Genomic DNA, 16818 nt, shown 5'->3' with positions numbered 1-16818 from the left:
TTTGAAAAGAGTATGACTTTCAAACTGCTAGCATTTTTAGCGCCCATATCGTGTACCTACTTATATATTTATTTATATATTTTAATAACTTCTAAATCAGAGGAATATATTTAGCAGGAGGTCACCCTAATAAACGGATGCTGTAACTCATCCTCCAAACATAATCTCCTGCTCGTTCATCACAACATCCAAGATGACGGACTGAGGGTATGACACTGCTGTTTATTATGTGTACGAGATCTAGCTGTCACGTTAATACTGGCAGGTTACAAATCCAGACTATGAGTGTACCTCAATAAAGTAGTTTGCATTCTAAAAGAACTATTTTCTCCAAGAAAATAAGGGTCTATCTATGCTCTTGCTTTCGTCCAAGTATTTGTCGGTTGATGAAACGCTCCGGTGCGTATTTTTCAAGACATTTTCCCTTGCACATCTAAACTGTGGAATGATCTGTCGCCAGTGGTTTTTCCGATCGAATGAGACAGTTCAGAAAAAGCGTGTTCTTTTTTAAAAGGCCTGCAACGCACTTGTGTCTCCTCTGGTGTTGCGGGTGTCCATGAGCGGCGGTAATCACTTAACATCAGTTTGCCTAAAAATCTGTGAAATTACTTTTTTTTTAATATAAAAATACTCATCCCATAGTTATATATATTTTACTTGATGGTCATAATAAACCATGTAATGGTAACCAACACACATATTTTTTTCAAAAGAAAACCTTCTGTGTACATTCCCTGCAGTTAATAGTACAGTTAAATCGTTTAACTTTAAAGATAAAGCGACAGTTATCAGTATTTCTTGAGAACGCACCCATGGGGTTGCGATGTATGGGAGCGGTGGTTTTCAAAGAATTTTAAAGGGACTCCTTAAGTAATTGTTCTTGTTTTGTTTCAAGACGTTATAATGGTCCTTTATTTTGTGCAATCGTTTTACTTTAATAGGGTTGATCTCGAAGATTATTTATATGTTTTTTTTAAGAAATCTTTATTGACAAAAATAATTTAGGACAGAAGTTAAATACAGTGAAATGCATGAGGATTTTTGTTTACATATTCAATTTCTAGAATAAGTAAACCAATATGTATGTTATTGCAATCTATTGAAATCCAAAAGCAACATATTGGTTGCCAAATAAACTTTCAAACTTCCTCTTGAGCCTTAAAGTCCTAAGTTAGTCCTAATTTCCAAATCAAAACATTAAAAATACCTAACTCTTACCAATGATAAATGTTCTAACCATTCCTAGCAATATTAATTGTGGAAAAAAAAATGGCTTCGAATAAAAAAGTTGTGAAAATTGGAGGTCTGACGTGATGGATGGATGCTATTCCGATGATTGGCGGTCCGTTATAGGAGTTTTTTTTTTTTGAAATGTGGTTAGGCTGTGGAAATGGATTTCGAGTTGCAACTGTATGTGAATGCAATGTTGAAAAGCCTCGATGTTAATTTGAAGTCGGCTTTTGATATGGCAAAAAGTATTTAAAAAAAAATGTTTTCTTTTTTTAGATTTGTATGAATATGGGAATAAAATTTCTTTTAATTTTCACCCTTTTGTTGGACTAGAATTTAGATCAGTATTAGAATTAAATTATGCTAACGGCCAACAAAAATTACAGTATAATGGTCGAACACTGAAAAACCTCCTAAACAAAATTCACAAATTGATATCATTTTAATAATTTATGTAGGTACACAAAATTATATTTATTTTTTAACTTGTAAATAATAAATCATAATTGATTGATTTATATTAAATGGAATTAAGAATAATTAAATTAACTTACATTATACATAAGTATAGATATTAATTATGATTATGGAATAAATAATTTTATTTTGTAAAACAAAAAGCTTTCGCAGAAGGCAATGTATTCTGTTAATTTTTACCACACTTCTCTTATTCTTATGTTAATATGTGGACATTGGAGTGGGTTACATGTTTGTGCCTTTAGTTTTAAGGATTTTCTTGTATTTTCTATAGCATGTAACTGTTTTATGTCCCTAATTAAATAAATAAATATGAATTAATGAATCAAAAAATCATATTAGAGTTGAATCGTTGACATCGTGACTAAGGCAAAAAAAAATCTTCAATCCCAATATTCCATTCAACCGCTTTCTCTTGGTCAAAATTCCCGGAAATAATCATCGTTCGAATCGGAAAGCTCACCCAATTCGTTTAATCAACAATGAATATACGTCAAAGCAATCGACTTAGTACTTTCGTCAAAAATCACTTGTGTACGATGAAGGGTCCCGTAATAAATGAGCTGAATTCGCTCAAACTCTAAAAGCTGCACTGGGTTCTGTAGAATAATTTATTAAAAGCCCGTTGGTTCCTTTGTTGCGCGCTAGGGTTGGCACGCCGGAGATACGAGCGTTGCGTATTGTGTGACGTGCTTGTCATTGTTGTATTCATTTGACCCGGTTTGAGATTTTCAGTTGAATTATTTAATGTTTACGTTTGTGTGTTTTGATAATTCTGGACAGTTTTAAATGTAACAGTTGCGATTTAAGGTCTATTGCCTTTATTGTCTTGTTAATCTTTAAATACTGCATTTTTTTTGTACTTTTTGTAACGATATCTGTATATCAGCATCAGAGATTTGTCAAGCTCCATAACTGTTATAGTCATGAACATATTTATTAAAATTTATTCATTCATATTTGTTATTTCGTCCTTAAAGTCTACTGTCTACTTCATTAATTGTTTAAGCTTTCTAAAGTAACGACTAGACTATGATTTCTAGTCACAATTTAGACAAAGGCTGTCTAATAATCTAAACAAAACAATTCTCAATAATTGTATTGAGACAACCCTACTTGGTCGGCGTGTCACGGGACATCTATCATGCAAAGATGGCGTCCGGCGGTTGCGGGCGACGCGACGCTACATGCGCCCGTTACGTCATAATTACACTGGATCATTACAATATGTTACGCTGTGTGATGACGTAACAAAGACTGTACGTATGTGTAAACGTGTGTTTAGTATATTGTGTGTAGTCGAATTTTAGTGTTCGTTTCAGATCGAAAATTTAGATCTCTATATAATTTTTAAAGTTAACTCAAACGATAGAAATAATAATAATGATGATTTAATTAAATTGGACCTGAAATTAATTAATGAAATTCTTCCGCTAATATTGAAATATGATTGCAAAAATAGCACTGCTTTTTTGTCATGAAATTTTGGCAGAAAATCCCAGCAGACCTGCGACAGGAAATATTAAATCTTTTATTTATTTCGTTAAAAAAAATACTTCGAAAAATCGGAATAATCGATTTATATACACAATACTTACACCATTTTACACATGAACTTGGCCATAATGTCAAGCACATACAAAGCTATTGAAAATATGAAAGATGTTTTCCCGCCGTTCTCCTTTGGGGAGCTAACAGGATTTTCGAACTCATTGAATAGACCCCTCGAAGCCTCGAAACACTTTGTATTTTAATACATTGTAAATTATGCATTGTGTATTCAATGATTTTTGTAAATATACTCGTTTAAGGTTGATTTTGTTTTAAATGTAGGTGATTTTGTTTCGGGTCTGACGGGATGTGCTTCTTTTAATTTTGTTGAATAGCTTTGAGCTGCATGCAGTATTCCTGGAACTTATGAAATTGATAGTTATAATTTATCAGTGACATCACCATGGGCAATTAGTAAATGTTTCCACCACTATCAAGAAACGCATTAATAAATGAACTCCAACTTGCCTACAGTGCCTACTCTTCATTTACTACAACAATTCATGGTTTCATAATAATCATGACATTGAAAAAATATCTAAAAATCTTTTGATAAAAAAATATACAGTATAAATCCTGCTGAAATCATTCTTAAAAAAAAGCAATTTCAAACCAGACCAGTCTTACTCAAGTGGGTTTAGTTACAGCGCTTATAAAACAAAACACCATCAAATCTATACTAATATACTCGTATAAAGCTGAAGAGTTTGTTTGTTTGTTTGAACGCGCTAATCTCAGGAACTACTGGTCCAAATTGAAAAAATATTTTTGTGTTGAATAGACCATTCATCGAGGAAGGCTTTAGGCTATAAACCATCACGCTGCGACTAATAGGAGCAAAGATACAATGGAAAATGTGAAAAAAAACAGGGCAGGTATAAATCATAACTTATATCTTCTACCCACGGAGACGAAATCGCGGGCAACAGCTAGTAAGTTTATAAAGACTCCTTTTTTTTTAAACCAAACCAGTCTTCAGCAAACAGTTTCAACTATAACACTTATAAAACAAAACACCATCACAAGCTTAACATAACAGATAGAAACTCCAGTCAGACCGACAAAACTAATTTAACTACGCAAAGTGAAACTTTGCCTTAAATCAAGCGAGTATACATGAAACAACTGTCATAAACAATATTTCGTGCTAATGTTTGGTCGAATGAAAACCATTTGTCTTTGTGGAAATGGCTTTAGGAGTACTAGGGAGGCAGTACTAGAGTCGGTTGGGATCATTGACTAGACGGACTAAAATTCGTTAGAAATATGTTGTTGTATTGTGTTTTTCTTTTTATTACATAACCTCATTTATAAGTAAGGCCAACCAGACGAGATAAAAAACGTAAACAAGCGAACCGTTACTGAGTTACATTGCGATAGCGAGGGATTATTATCCCTGTCCTTATCACTCGTACGGGCAGTTATGGCGTCAGTTGGTCGATGACAGCTGTCGTTATGTGTTTCGTGGTACAAGAAAGCAGTCAGTACGGTAGTTGTCAAGATTTGGTCAGGATAAAATTCGAACTTTATAACAGTTTTTTTCAAATAAAATGTCATGAACCACTGAAAATGTTTTTACATTCCTTATCTCGTCTGGCCTAACTATTCTCACATATGCATACAGTGTTCTAATATGGAGTGCTAAAATAAATCTTTTTCGAAAGAAAACAACAGTGAAGCTTATAAGTAAAGTTTTCTGCTCCGTGGACGGCTAGCCGCATGGTCGCGGTGTGTCGCGGGTACCCTGCGTAGGACAAGCTTTTCTGTCACCCAAGAATGCTTGTCTTGAGTCAAGGTGTCTTTGTGCTTGGACTTGAATGTTTTGAAAGCCCCCGCGACACAAGAACTAAGTAACATGGTTAGAGAGTCGTCTAACGTAACGTAAAGGGAAAATATCCTAAACAAAAATATAGCGAGTACAGAGAAGAATCTGTTTTTTTAGCTTATAAGTAATTAAAAAAACCTGTTACATTATTTAAAAGCAACAGTTAAACTATGTCGTCACAAGATCTGATGGCATAAAACTGTACATGTAAGAGTAAAACAAAACGATTAAACGTAATACAGATATAAATAGCAGAGGCAGGTCCAAACAGGCGTGACACACAGCTGTATAGAAAACTACAGCGGTTTCATAAAGTTTGTGGTACCAACATGGCACTTTGTGTTAACTTTCAGTAAAACCAATATACATGAGTCTCTTCCAAGCTACAAGCTCCTGAAACACAATATACCTCTTACAAAATATTGATTATTTTTAGCCCTAAAATTTATCGTAACTTTCATGACAATTATTCGTACTTGAGAGATACTTCGGTTCATTCGTTGGCGGCGAACTAGCTGCCGCGTCAGCTCATGATTAAAGTCTGCTGTTGATCCCGATAAATAGGCCTGAATAAATCTCTTTTATTGAAAAAAACTAGCCTCACGAATATATTGCAGTAAAAGAATAATTATAATTACTTTATCATGTGATAACGACCTAACTCAATCTTCTTATTTCTATAGAGTTTTAACCTTCTGGTTTACGTACGTTGTGGCTTCAATGGAACACCGTTAATAGTGCTTCTAATATAAGGTTAGGTAGCATGAACTTGTACGGGTGGAAATGTCAGCTGCAACGCTCAGGTACTTCCATATAACTTTGGGGTTTACTTTGACAGAGCCTTCTGGTACAAGGCGACAGGGAAACCAAATTCTGTTTGGAAATTCCGCGATTTTTCCAAAGCAAAAGGGAGTTTTCCAAACTTGGCTTGTGTAAATTGAAAAAAGCCATTAAGGTATTTATATTTTCGGGATTATATTGATTATGTAGAACAATTAATCGTTCATGTATTGAGTTTCTATTGACAATGTAGATACTGTGTTATCATTATCATAGATTCATATTCATTGTGAAAAAATATAAATGACGATTTTCAATAAATTTATATAAAACCAAAAATAATTTAAATGAAATACTAGGCCACTCTCATACCTCAAAAACCAGTAAACACGAAAAACGTAGACCTGTACCGAAATACACAATTCCATATAAACGTGACGTTTCAATTACGCAGTGAAACACAATTCGTATATTCCAACTTTATAAATTCAAAAAGTAAATTCCATTTAAGGTACGTTTCCAAGCACTGCGACTGAACGCTCACAAAATAAATAACTGCACGGATAGCTGAGTATAAGTCACTAGACCAATATTATAGCCAGTGTGGGTAAAATACTCATACTTCATTAAGGGATTTGAATGACTGCAAAAGTTCCATTTGACACAAGGATTGCATTTTTTTTCTGTATTGACCATTACAGAATGAAAGACCATAATTTGCAAGTCTTGTAGGTTATCCACACATCATACTCTAAATATTACCCGACAGCGTCCATACTATTCTCAATTATAACCTATCATTATGAGGAAATAAACTATTGAGTATTAACTCTACTTGCCTCTTTCGGCGACTTTAATCAGCCGTCTTTCACGGAAACGCACCTTTAGGGTCGTCCAACACTCGAGCGGTGTTCCCGAGCGGTGCTCTTTGTAACATCTAATTACATACGTTATGTGTTCACTGATGACTTCGCTATACTACATTGCTGCAGCCGAAGAGTTGGCTCGCTATAACACCGAGCAAATGTAACAGAAACTTTATCTGTACTGATGGAGAATGTCTAGTTTTAATTTTGAACTCGGTGATGCGACATGCATTTTGCGTAGGTGTGAATGAATAGAGTAGAAGTCAGTAGTCTTCCTAATATCTAAATGTCAGAAATTAAGCCTTACTTTTTTAAACTATAACAGACTATTTCTAGGAAAGAAACAAACTAAACACTGAAATTATGCATTTTGTCTTAATAGGTATCCAGTAAAAACATAACCAATAAAAGCTCCATTTTTAAAATGTGTTATGCACAAATGCTTGAAGCACGCGACACGCCGACTTAAAACGTAAACACATAAATGAATATAGATTCAAATCTCTGCATTTATCCTGGTTTTATTAGTTTCGTAGCTGTTTGCTTGTGTACGCTGCACATGCATGCTTGGCGACAATAATCCTGGCTGTTGCCACGGTCTGGCAGCCACATTTATACCATTTTCCCTTCTTTTTGTCCCGAGCAAAATATACGTAAACTCGCAAACATAAATAAATAAGGAAATAACAATTTATTTTACAAATTGTTACGACATCAGCAGGTACACGGTGTTACGGCACGGCCCGAGGGCATACAATAAATTAAATTCTATTACCCAACTGTTCAAACTTAGTGAAAAACGTTTCGTCACAAATTGCTCTTTTAAAATCGTCGAATAACCAAAAATCCAGGAATTCCGCTCACAAGTTCCAACTTAGGAAATAGATCCATTTCTTTTTGTAACTTAATCACAAAGAAGTTTGCCAACTTTAAAAGTTTGCGGGACTTTTTCTCGGTGTACGCGTAAAATAAAAATAAAATCGTTTTGGAGACACCGTATAAAAAAGTTTTGTACGCGAGACTGTTGTTTAAATACCTAGCTAGTATTTTTTTAGGGTACTACACGCTTTTGCGACTAGACCGAGTTTCAGCGCAGCTTTTCTAACTTCTGGAATCTAGTTTTGAGATCTAAACGATCCAGAGGGAATGGGTATTGTACTTTCATAGAGACTATTCGTAACTTTATGGTCTCGTTCTATTTTGTGGTTTGTTTTAAGGTGTCAATATGCTCGTATAATGTCTGCTAAAGCTTCATAGTTCTGCTTAGCATACGGTGCAGCATATGGCATATTGAAATAATGGCTTTTAAAACTCGACGACAATACATGGTATGCTCGAAGTTTTGCGGTTCAACATTATGGAATACATAACGGCCAACTTTCAGGAAGCCAATTCCCATCAAAACTTTGGAATCACTAAGATTTAGATGGACTTTAAAATGTAAAGTTGGTCTTACTTGAGACCCGTTTTAGCCGAACTTGCGGGAACATCACTAGTTTTTATGACCTTAGTGAAGAATAAAATTGAACTTCGAAACTGCGATTCGGATCGTGTAAAGGCCACATTGTTTCCCTGAGATTACAGAGCTTTGCATATTCATAAACATTTACTTAAACACACCACACTAGAGTACTCAACACATAAAATAATAATATGAAAACGTTATACGAGCAAGGAACACGCCAACGATATTTTACAAAACTGAGAATTGAATCCAACACGGTATCACAGAATAGTGAACATAATTCAGTAGAATCTCGCAATACTAGCAATAAACGAGTACATTTGAATCGCCGTAACGTCGGGTAGTTTGTTAATATTTGATCGCGCCGTGTCTCGTTGCACCACAGGGATCATTTATCGTTTGGACACCGCGCCGGGCGGACGTCTTGCGGTCGTTGTAAGCGTTTATTGCGGCAGTAAGATGTAACATCGGAGGTATATTGCTGGAAATTTTACTGGTGCTTAGATTGACGAATGAAGTTTATCTATTAAATAAATCAATAAGATTTATTGCTTAATTGATGTTGGTTACTGTTGTGACCTCAAGCAATTATACTCATTACCTCAAATTACAGATTAACCATTTATAGGTATCACTAGTCTATAATAACTCTAGCGCTAATGAAATAAACTCAGATGAAAGTCGACTCACGGTTGGATCACATCCTTATTAATGATTTAATTTCTCCACTTGACTTTACCACAAAAAAACAGTTTCTTCTAAAAAAAATATTCCACGACCTATAATTTAAAGAATTCGCTACATAAATGATATTCCTTCAAAACACGGTCAAAATTGCTGCCAAAACGCGCTCATATCATAAATTCTGATCATTAAGTTTCAACCATAATTGCTAGCTTAAATTTCAAGGAGCTTAAACCTCGATCTAAATCTAGACATGGCTATAGTCAACTGCTATTAGACACAGTAATTAGGTGATCCGATAGATGATTGATGCATTTAGCCTTAATTGCGGAGTCCGAAGGCGATAATTACTTTATCACTGGTTTCCACCGCAATGCCGATCTACTTAATGAGATTAATAATGTTTAACAATGCGTTTCGATGACTTGTAATAGTGTGCCGGGATGTGCGGTTTTAGTGAGTTTCGAAATGTTTGTTACTGTTTCATTCGTAACTAGCGTTGTAGCAAGCTTCAACGTCTGAGCCATTCTATTTTTAACACAATCTTGAATAATAAAATAAATAATAAAGGCCATTATTAAAAAATAGAAATTCAAACTGATAAATTAAACCGGCCATTCTTTGCTTACGTAAATATTAGACAATACTTTTTGTCTTTTCATTTTGTTGACCTCTGTGCTGTGTGAAACTCTAATCATCTTAAAATAAATGAATTGACTTTCAATTACGTGTAAACACACACAGCCATCGATAATGCTATTAGGTACTAACGAGAAACGTGTAAATCTGTTTCCATTTCTCCGGTGGAGTTTAAATGAAGGATTTCGACGGGAAAACTTAATTACGTTTGTCCGATTCCGATTTGTTGATGAAAGGACCCTTTTCTGGTCTCCCTTAAAAGCGATCCGGAATGAAGCAATCACAGGACTCAACGCTTAGAACAAATATTTGGGTCGACTTCCGTATAACGTGCCTATGTTAATTCTTAACAGAAAAAAATATTCAAAAAAATTTCAGACCACTTCAAGTCAAATTGAATTCAAGTACGCAAAATCGTATTATTCCCCGTAACTAAGCGAAACCATGCCAAAAGTTTGTTACCGACTCAATTTACTTCAAAAGCATTTAAGCCATACAAAACCACAATTGTACATACTTCGGGAAACTATGGGCGCGAGTTTGGAGCGTAACGCAGTTTCCGTACGAACGGTCGGCTTCAAAGGATCGCAGTCCGGCGGAAAATTTTCACAATTCGCAGTTGAAATCTTTAGCGAGTGATGCGATGCAGAAAATTGGTACGGGGTTTGGTTTTACTCCAGCGGACCGGGTAGGTCCTGGTGTTTTGAGAAGACGAGAAATAGAAACAAAATAGGTTCTTGTTCTTATGTTTGCCTGCTTGAAAATTTTTGCCATTCAAACTGTTGACAACATTTTCTTAGAAAAGAATTGAAGATCGCATGTCGGGAGTAGAGAGCTTATTAAACAATAAGTGTATCAGAAAACTAATATTCGTTTTAATATTTAAGTCATAATGGAAACCCGCTTACAGCTATATTATATTAAGGTTTGTTTAATAATATCGAAATCGATTCTGCGTATTGGATTTAACGTTAAGCCAAATCTCGTTACTGAATTTCTAGAATCAATCCATTTTGAATATTCGAAACCAGATTTCTCATCTCAATTCACTATTAATCTGTTGCTTACAAAATACTTTTCTTTATTATAGACGTTCAATGTGTTGTAATCTTAGATTCTATTAATTAATATGTCTATTTGTCCATAAACGAAAGAAAACAAGGGCTAAATTACTTCTACTCAGTAAATTTGAATCAAAATACATAAGCAACACCGTTACATCGCCCCAACAAGTCCCTCAGAATCTTAACGTCACTTTGATTTGATGCATCAGTGGGCGCAGTAACATACTATTTGATGTTAAAGCTTATAAGTTTTCAGGCCAAACCTCCTTTAAGATGCTTCGGACCAAGAAATTGGACGCGAAACGATATTTTGTTGGGTATGAAATTGGGAATAGCAGCCCTGTTTTAAATTTCGGCTGGTTATTGAAATTTCTTACATCGTCTTAGTATTAGCTTGGTATTACTTATATGTTTGGAGCTTATAAATACCAATGTTGACTTTATAGGTATGCCTAAGTTGATCTTACAAAATTACATCCAATAATACCCAAAACATTTCACGCGCGACTGAATTCAAAACGAAACATACTCAAATGATTTATGAAGGCAGTTACACAGAATCAATTAAGAACCCTCGTAACTTCCGTACCTCCAAACTCTGAATACATTTCAACAAGATATCAAGGCGAGACCGAAAGTCAAAACTCATATAAACACTCCATAACTCTCAGATACGCAGAATACCTACATGGATACATACGTCAATAAAACTGGCATTACTCTTCAAGGGGACTTCAGGATCTGACCCAAATGTGTCATATTATTGAGCTATAAATACGCATTGTCCAAAATACAGAGACCTTCCAGTATCAGCACAAATAAATGATGAGCATTTGAATGAAGGGGCCCAGAAGAATGGTCGCTCCGACTATTATGTCGATTTAGTTGTGATATGTGACTCCAGGCGATATCACGTGCTGTACCTAGTGTTAGAAGGTCGTAAACATAAAGTTGGTAAATGCCAATTTTGAAGAGGATGATTGTAAAATGTCGTTAGCAGTACAAGGAAGATTTCGTTACGTAATTTCCGTTTTCGTTCTCGCCTTTGGGCAAATTATTTTAATCGTAGTATCTATTTCGGAAGTGCAGATTTATTTAAAAAATGCCTAGTTATCAATTACAAACGAGGCATTAAAAAAAAATCAAAGATTAAAGAGTATGTATGCCTGGTGGCTTATTTGCAAATACTATCATCACCACCATATGAAAACTAGGAGTTCGATACATTTTGCCTTATACCAATAAAATAAGTGAGGCATCCATCACTCTTGATAATATCCATTAAATTACTAGGAAAGCAGTAATATATAAGATATCACACTCATATCAAGATGAAACTCACATAAGTTCTAAATTTTGATTTATAAAAGTATCCACACAAGCAGAAATAACATGCATGCAAGCTGCCAATATTTGGCAAGAGAAATACAAAAATTGTGCATCCTTTTAAAAGAATATTTCATCTTCAAATGTCTCAGCCAATACAAACGTTAATATTTCAAAGCAAAGTTATCGAAAAATTTGAAAACACAAAATAATACGGTGGCGTTTCCTTTGAAAAACTAAAAGCTGGTTCCAATTTGATTTATTGCATATTCTCCGGGTCTCCTTTGACAGTCGTTGCGCTCGCAATCTCAATGCACACGCCATTTTTGTTTGCCTCTTCGTTACAGACTCCAAATTTTGTTTTTAGAGAAAATAAATTGAGAATGTTTGTTTTCGTGCTACTTAAGTTTAAATTAGCTACAATTTTCAGCGTGTATTTTCGTTCAGGCTTTTTGGCTGTCAACATCAGATAGTTTGTAGTTTTCTTTTTAATTCTGTATTCTTTTTTTTTGTAACGTTTGTAACGAAATTTAGTTTGTGTTTGCTACTACAAAGCACATTACTCTATAAATATTAAATTGATATACGTTAACAGAAATAGCCGAAATCGCGGAATTTATTCCGGCAATTTTGCATAATTAAATTGCGTTATAGGTAACTAAAAAGCAAGAACCAATTAAATCATACCAATAAAATGAAAATGTTATCGATACATAAGTATTTCATTATCTAATCTTATATTCTACTAACTAGGTTACATAAGTTTAGAATAAAATTATCCCTTTACGTAACACTCGTATTATATCGACTGGTACTACGAGATATTAACAGCCAAAGAGCTTCCATGAATCCAGTTTCTAATTATCGAAGCTCGATACTCAAATTGACAACTCGGAACTGTGCACATAAAAGGGGAAACCAGTCACACCGAAATAAACCTTTCAAACACAGTCTAACTCGTGTCTCACGGACATATATCACTGCTATAACATTTTGCAAGTAAGTAGCATACACCCTTTCACGAGCCGATGCCACCCCCCGCCTCAGAAACCGCACGAATATTCGCTCTTACATAACAATAATACCTTTTCTACAGCCTCCCTGATAAATAGCTGGGTGTACGAACTTATATTTCGCAACCCACCACGTGGTTCAATAAAGTGCTTTGGTCGGGATAGCGCCATCTAGCGGGTGGTGGTTGCATTACATAGAAAGGGAGCTTTTACGGTAGTTCCATATTTGGCACAGCGTTCCCGAGGCGCTGCTGTCGAAGCTTAGTTTACTCTTATACGCCAAGAGATGGCGCTACGGGTTCCGTTTTATAGAGACTTGTGAGGTTTAGTTTTGGTCTATGTATACTTTAATAGCAGGTGTTACAATATGAGTTTCTTTGTTACAGCTCTCGGAGCTCGAGCAGCGAGTCCTGGAAGCCGAGGGCCGGGCAGAGGAAGCGGAAGACAAGGTAAACATTAGCTTTATTTATTTTGATATAACTTCCTTTTAGACTTTGTTTCTTCTAAACAGATTTCCTAGTTACCATTGCTAGAAACATTAACGTCTTGATATAAAAGATGTTTACCTGCAATAAGTTTAAAAACTTACATTTCTAATTTTTTCGTGATGTCTATAAACGAACGAGTAGGCATTAATTGCGTTAATAACTAAACAATTTTATCAAACTCATGCCCAAACAAGACTCATTCAATCACTCGAACAGAAAATCCTTTTCGTATCGCAGCTCTCTGTTTTCCAATAAAAACGGATTTTTCCCAGTAGGTATATTATGTGCAAGTCAGTAGGGTCAGCAAAAACATCCCATTAATCCCATCTGCGTCGGGTGCTGGCAGCTTTTGTTTGACAGATACCTTCGTCACTGTGTGCGATACCATTAGAGTCTGAGGATTAATAAAGTTCCTTTTTCAAATTCCTCGGTACTTGTTACGTAATTGTTTTAATAAAGTTTCTTTTTGATGGCGGATCGTTTTTTGTTTTAGGAGCGTTGACCGTCATTGTTATTTTAATTTTACTGTTTGTATTTCTTACTATAAAAGTAGAAAAATCCAAAAAAAATCCAGATTATATTTAAATGAACAGCATCTTCTTGTTCATATGCAAAGGCCATAGGCTCCGCTGTAAAATACAAACATGATGGTGCTATTCATGTGATTGAATTAAACAGTAACCAACAAAAGAACATTTTATATTTACGAACTAGGTGACAATATATGTATGTAAATAAGACACAGATTGTAATATAATACGGTTCAGAAACCATAAATCGACAGTTCATAGATCAAATAATAAACAAGTTGATCGATATAAGCCATATAACTGTAATGTTAGTTATGTAAAGGTTGATATTTTTAATCCTCCCCTTAAAAAAACTTTACCGTGTCATAAACAAGTAAGTTCCATACAATAACTTTTGATTTAAGAATCAAAATTAGAGGAATTATGAATCCCAGCTGAGGTTTTGAATATCGAAATATGAAAATATGACCGCAAAGCGCCCTGGCCGCTTATTGAAGGTTCAATTGGAAAGCACATAATGCTGATTTTAAAAATAAAAAAAAAAAAACAAAATGAATTCCGAATTTTATATTATGAGTGCACTAATTATATGTTATGTAAGTGTAAATTTAAAAAAAAGATTTGTATCAATCATCGGGATGACATTTTCTACAGAGAAAAAACCCCGTAAATTAAAAAGATAAAAAAATATATATTATGAGTGTACGTTATACGTTTGAAGTCATAGTAAGAAAAAATACCAACCTATCAAACAAATAATGACGCATCATCATACCATTCCTTACGAGATCCACATGTAATCATACTTTTCCAAAAATATCCTAAGCCTAATATAAAACGGTTAAATAGCGTCATTTCGGCAAGTGAATGGTTACGTCATAACGGACCCCTGTTTGGAATACATGCTGACAACTGAGAGATGGGGGATCCAGAGCTTATGGTACAGTGAGCAAGATAAATGTTTATTACTTGAAATATTAATAATACTGGCCTTACCGTGTGACTTTATCACATGACTGTCCAAAAATGAAGCCGTTTTTTTTATTTATTTTTGTTAGTATGTTTTTCCAATTCCATTTGATTTTGTTGATGTCTTGCTAGAATCTTTACAATGCTGCAAATGAAGCTGAGGAATTAAGAAAAATATATTTATAAAGCCATTTTCGATGTTACGAAATGTTGTATTTCCTTGATTGTATGTTCGAAGAAAAAATACTGTGTGCTATAAAAATGAAACAAAAAACTTAAAGAAAACAAAAATAGACGCTACAAGAAAAGGTAATTCTTAAATGATTATTTATGTCCCGGACAAACATTAATAGTTAATTAGTCCAACACAACCAAAACTAATTACAAACATTATTTCTTATTACTGTTTTGCTGGCGGTACTTCTGTATAAGAGCTTTGTACACAAGTGTGTACAGATCGGCGTGGGGATGGCCACTATTGATTTTCACAATTGCAGGATTATGACTCACCCTGCCTTATTTGCTATCCATATTTACAAAGGTACTTTTAATTAATTTCGGATTTAGAACGGAATTGGGGAGCCATATTCAAATTCAAACGAATATATCTAACGGTTTTTTGTTTTTTTTTTTACTGGCTTTGAGTTATGGGATTGTGTGTTTACGTTTATATTTTTAATTAAGATTTGTATTGTTGGTAACAGGAAATACGAATCAGTTAAGAAATAACGCACGATTGAACTCTATCACGCTAAACAATGATTGCGGTTTGTTTATTACCTGGCGGCATTATTTTAAAGGAGGTGTTTTGTATGCAAATAAGCATATTTCTTAAAACCTTATAACCACTAAAAAAACGTTCTATTCTATACCGTACATTGTTCTTTAAAATACCTGGCGTACAAAAAAATCCACCAAGAAACGCGACTTCCGGGCAAAGTTAAACAAATATCTATTTGATCGTCATAAAAATGTTCCACAATTTATTATTATCAACGACAAACCACGTCGACAACCGGCTATACGCGAACGTGATCACAATTTCGAACTAAACTTCCCGAATTACGATTGCCAAGGGACCGTGCATCGGTCTGAATTGCCTGAGCGACATTTTATCGTCTCTCCATAACAATAGTCCGAATCTCTAAACCCAAGTCTGAAGCGGCATTTTATCCCCGCGAACCAAGATGGCGTACTGAGCGTGATGAAAGACTGGCTATTCTATTTGATAGCCGTTTACTGCCTTCAATTGTTTTTGAAAAAGGTTTTAGCTTTCGGTTTGGATGGACTTGGGATTATAATGGTGCTTGAGGAAATTGTCCGTTTGTGGTGGGTTATAAAAGGATATGAAACTAACTTAAAGGGGATAGAGTAGATATAGAATATAATGTAGTATACTTTAACTTAAATTCATTGATAAAAAAACTTGGACAAGCAGAAAGTAAGTTTTATTCCGTAACATTTATTTCACCCCGTTCAATGTAAAATTATTCTTTTTAACAAAAGTATACTATATCAACCATGATTGGATACATTATTTTTTGCCCATCTGATCACTTTAATTTAATCTCAAGTTTCTACCACACCGATTTGTCTAAAATCATTGAGTCCCTTAAAACTGTTATCTATTTCAAGGGAAAAAAACATTGATTTCGTCCAGTAATTCAGATGCTTAGGTACACGGAAAATTTCAGTTAGAATTCAACCAATACCATTTCAATTAAATTGTTTTTTATAAAATTGGAAGACATATCCTTATTCGTATTATTTCCAAATTTAATTGTCTAAAAAAGAAACCGATCCTTAATCAAACATCTGGGTCAAAGCCGTCGTTTTTATTGCATTCCGGTAAAACTAATTGGGTTAAAAGAACTCGTAATGTGTACAAGAAAACTGCTCACAGCTGAGCAG

The 16818-nt window shown here is 34.6% G+C and overlaps 1 protein-coding gene across 1 annotated transcript in view; it reads left to right on the top strand.

Moving 5' to 3' along the window:
* The window catches only part of LOC113496087 (pleckstrin homology domain-containing family H member 1-like), a gene marked incomplete at its 3' end in the record, with an annotated part of 255189 nt that extends 241820 nt beyond the window's left edge, over positions 1-13369 (top strand). Inside the window, 1 exon segment of the mRNA XM_026875201.1 lies at positions 13307-13369. Within this exon segment, the coding sequence (XP_026731002.1) occupies positions 13307-13369 (63 nt within the window).
* Between the last annotated feature and the right edge of the window lie 3449 nt (positions 13370-16818).

This window comes from Trichoplusia ni, chromosome 7 (genome assembly GCF_003590095.1).
Source record: "Trichoplusia ni isolate ovarian cell line Hi5 chromosome 7, tn1, whole genome shotgun sequence".
In the NCBI taxonomy this organism is placed as follows: Eukaryota; Metazoa; Arthropoda; class Insecta; order Lepidoptera; family Noctuidae; genus Trichoplusia; species Trichoplusia ni.
Note: the sequence above shows the minus strand (reverse complement) of the source record. Positions and strands in the feature narration are given on the sequence as shown.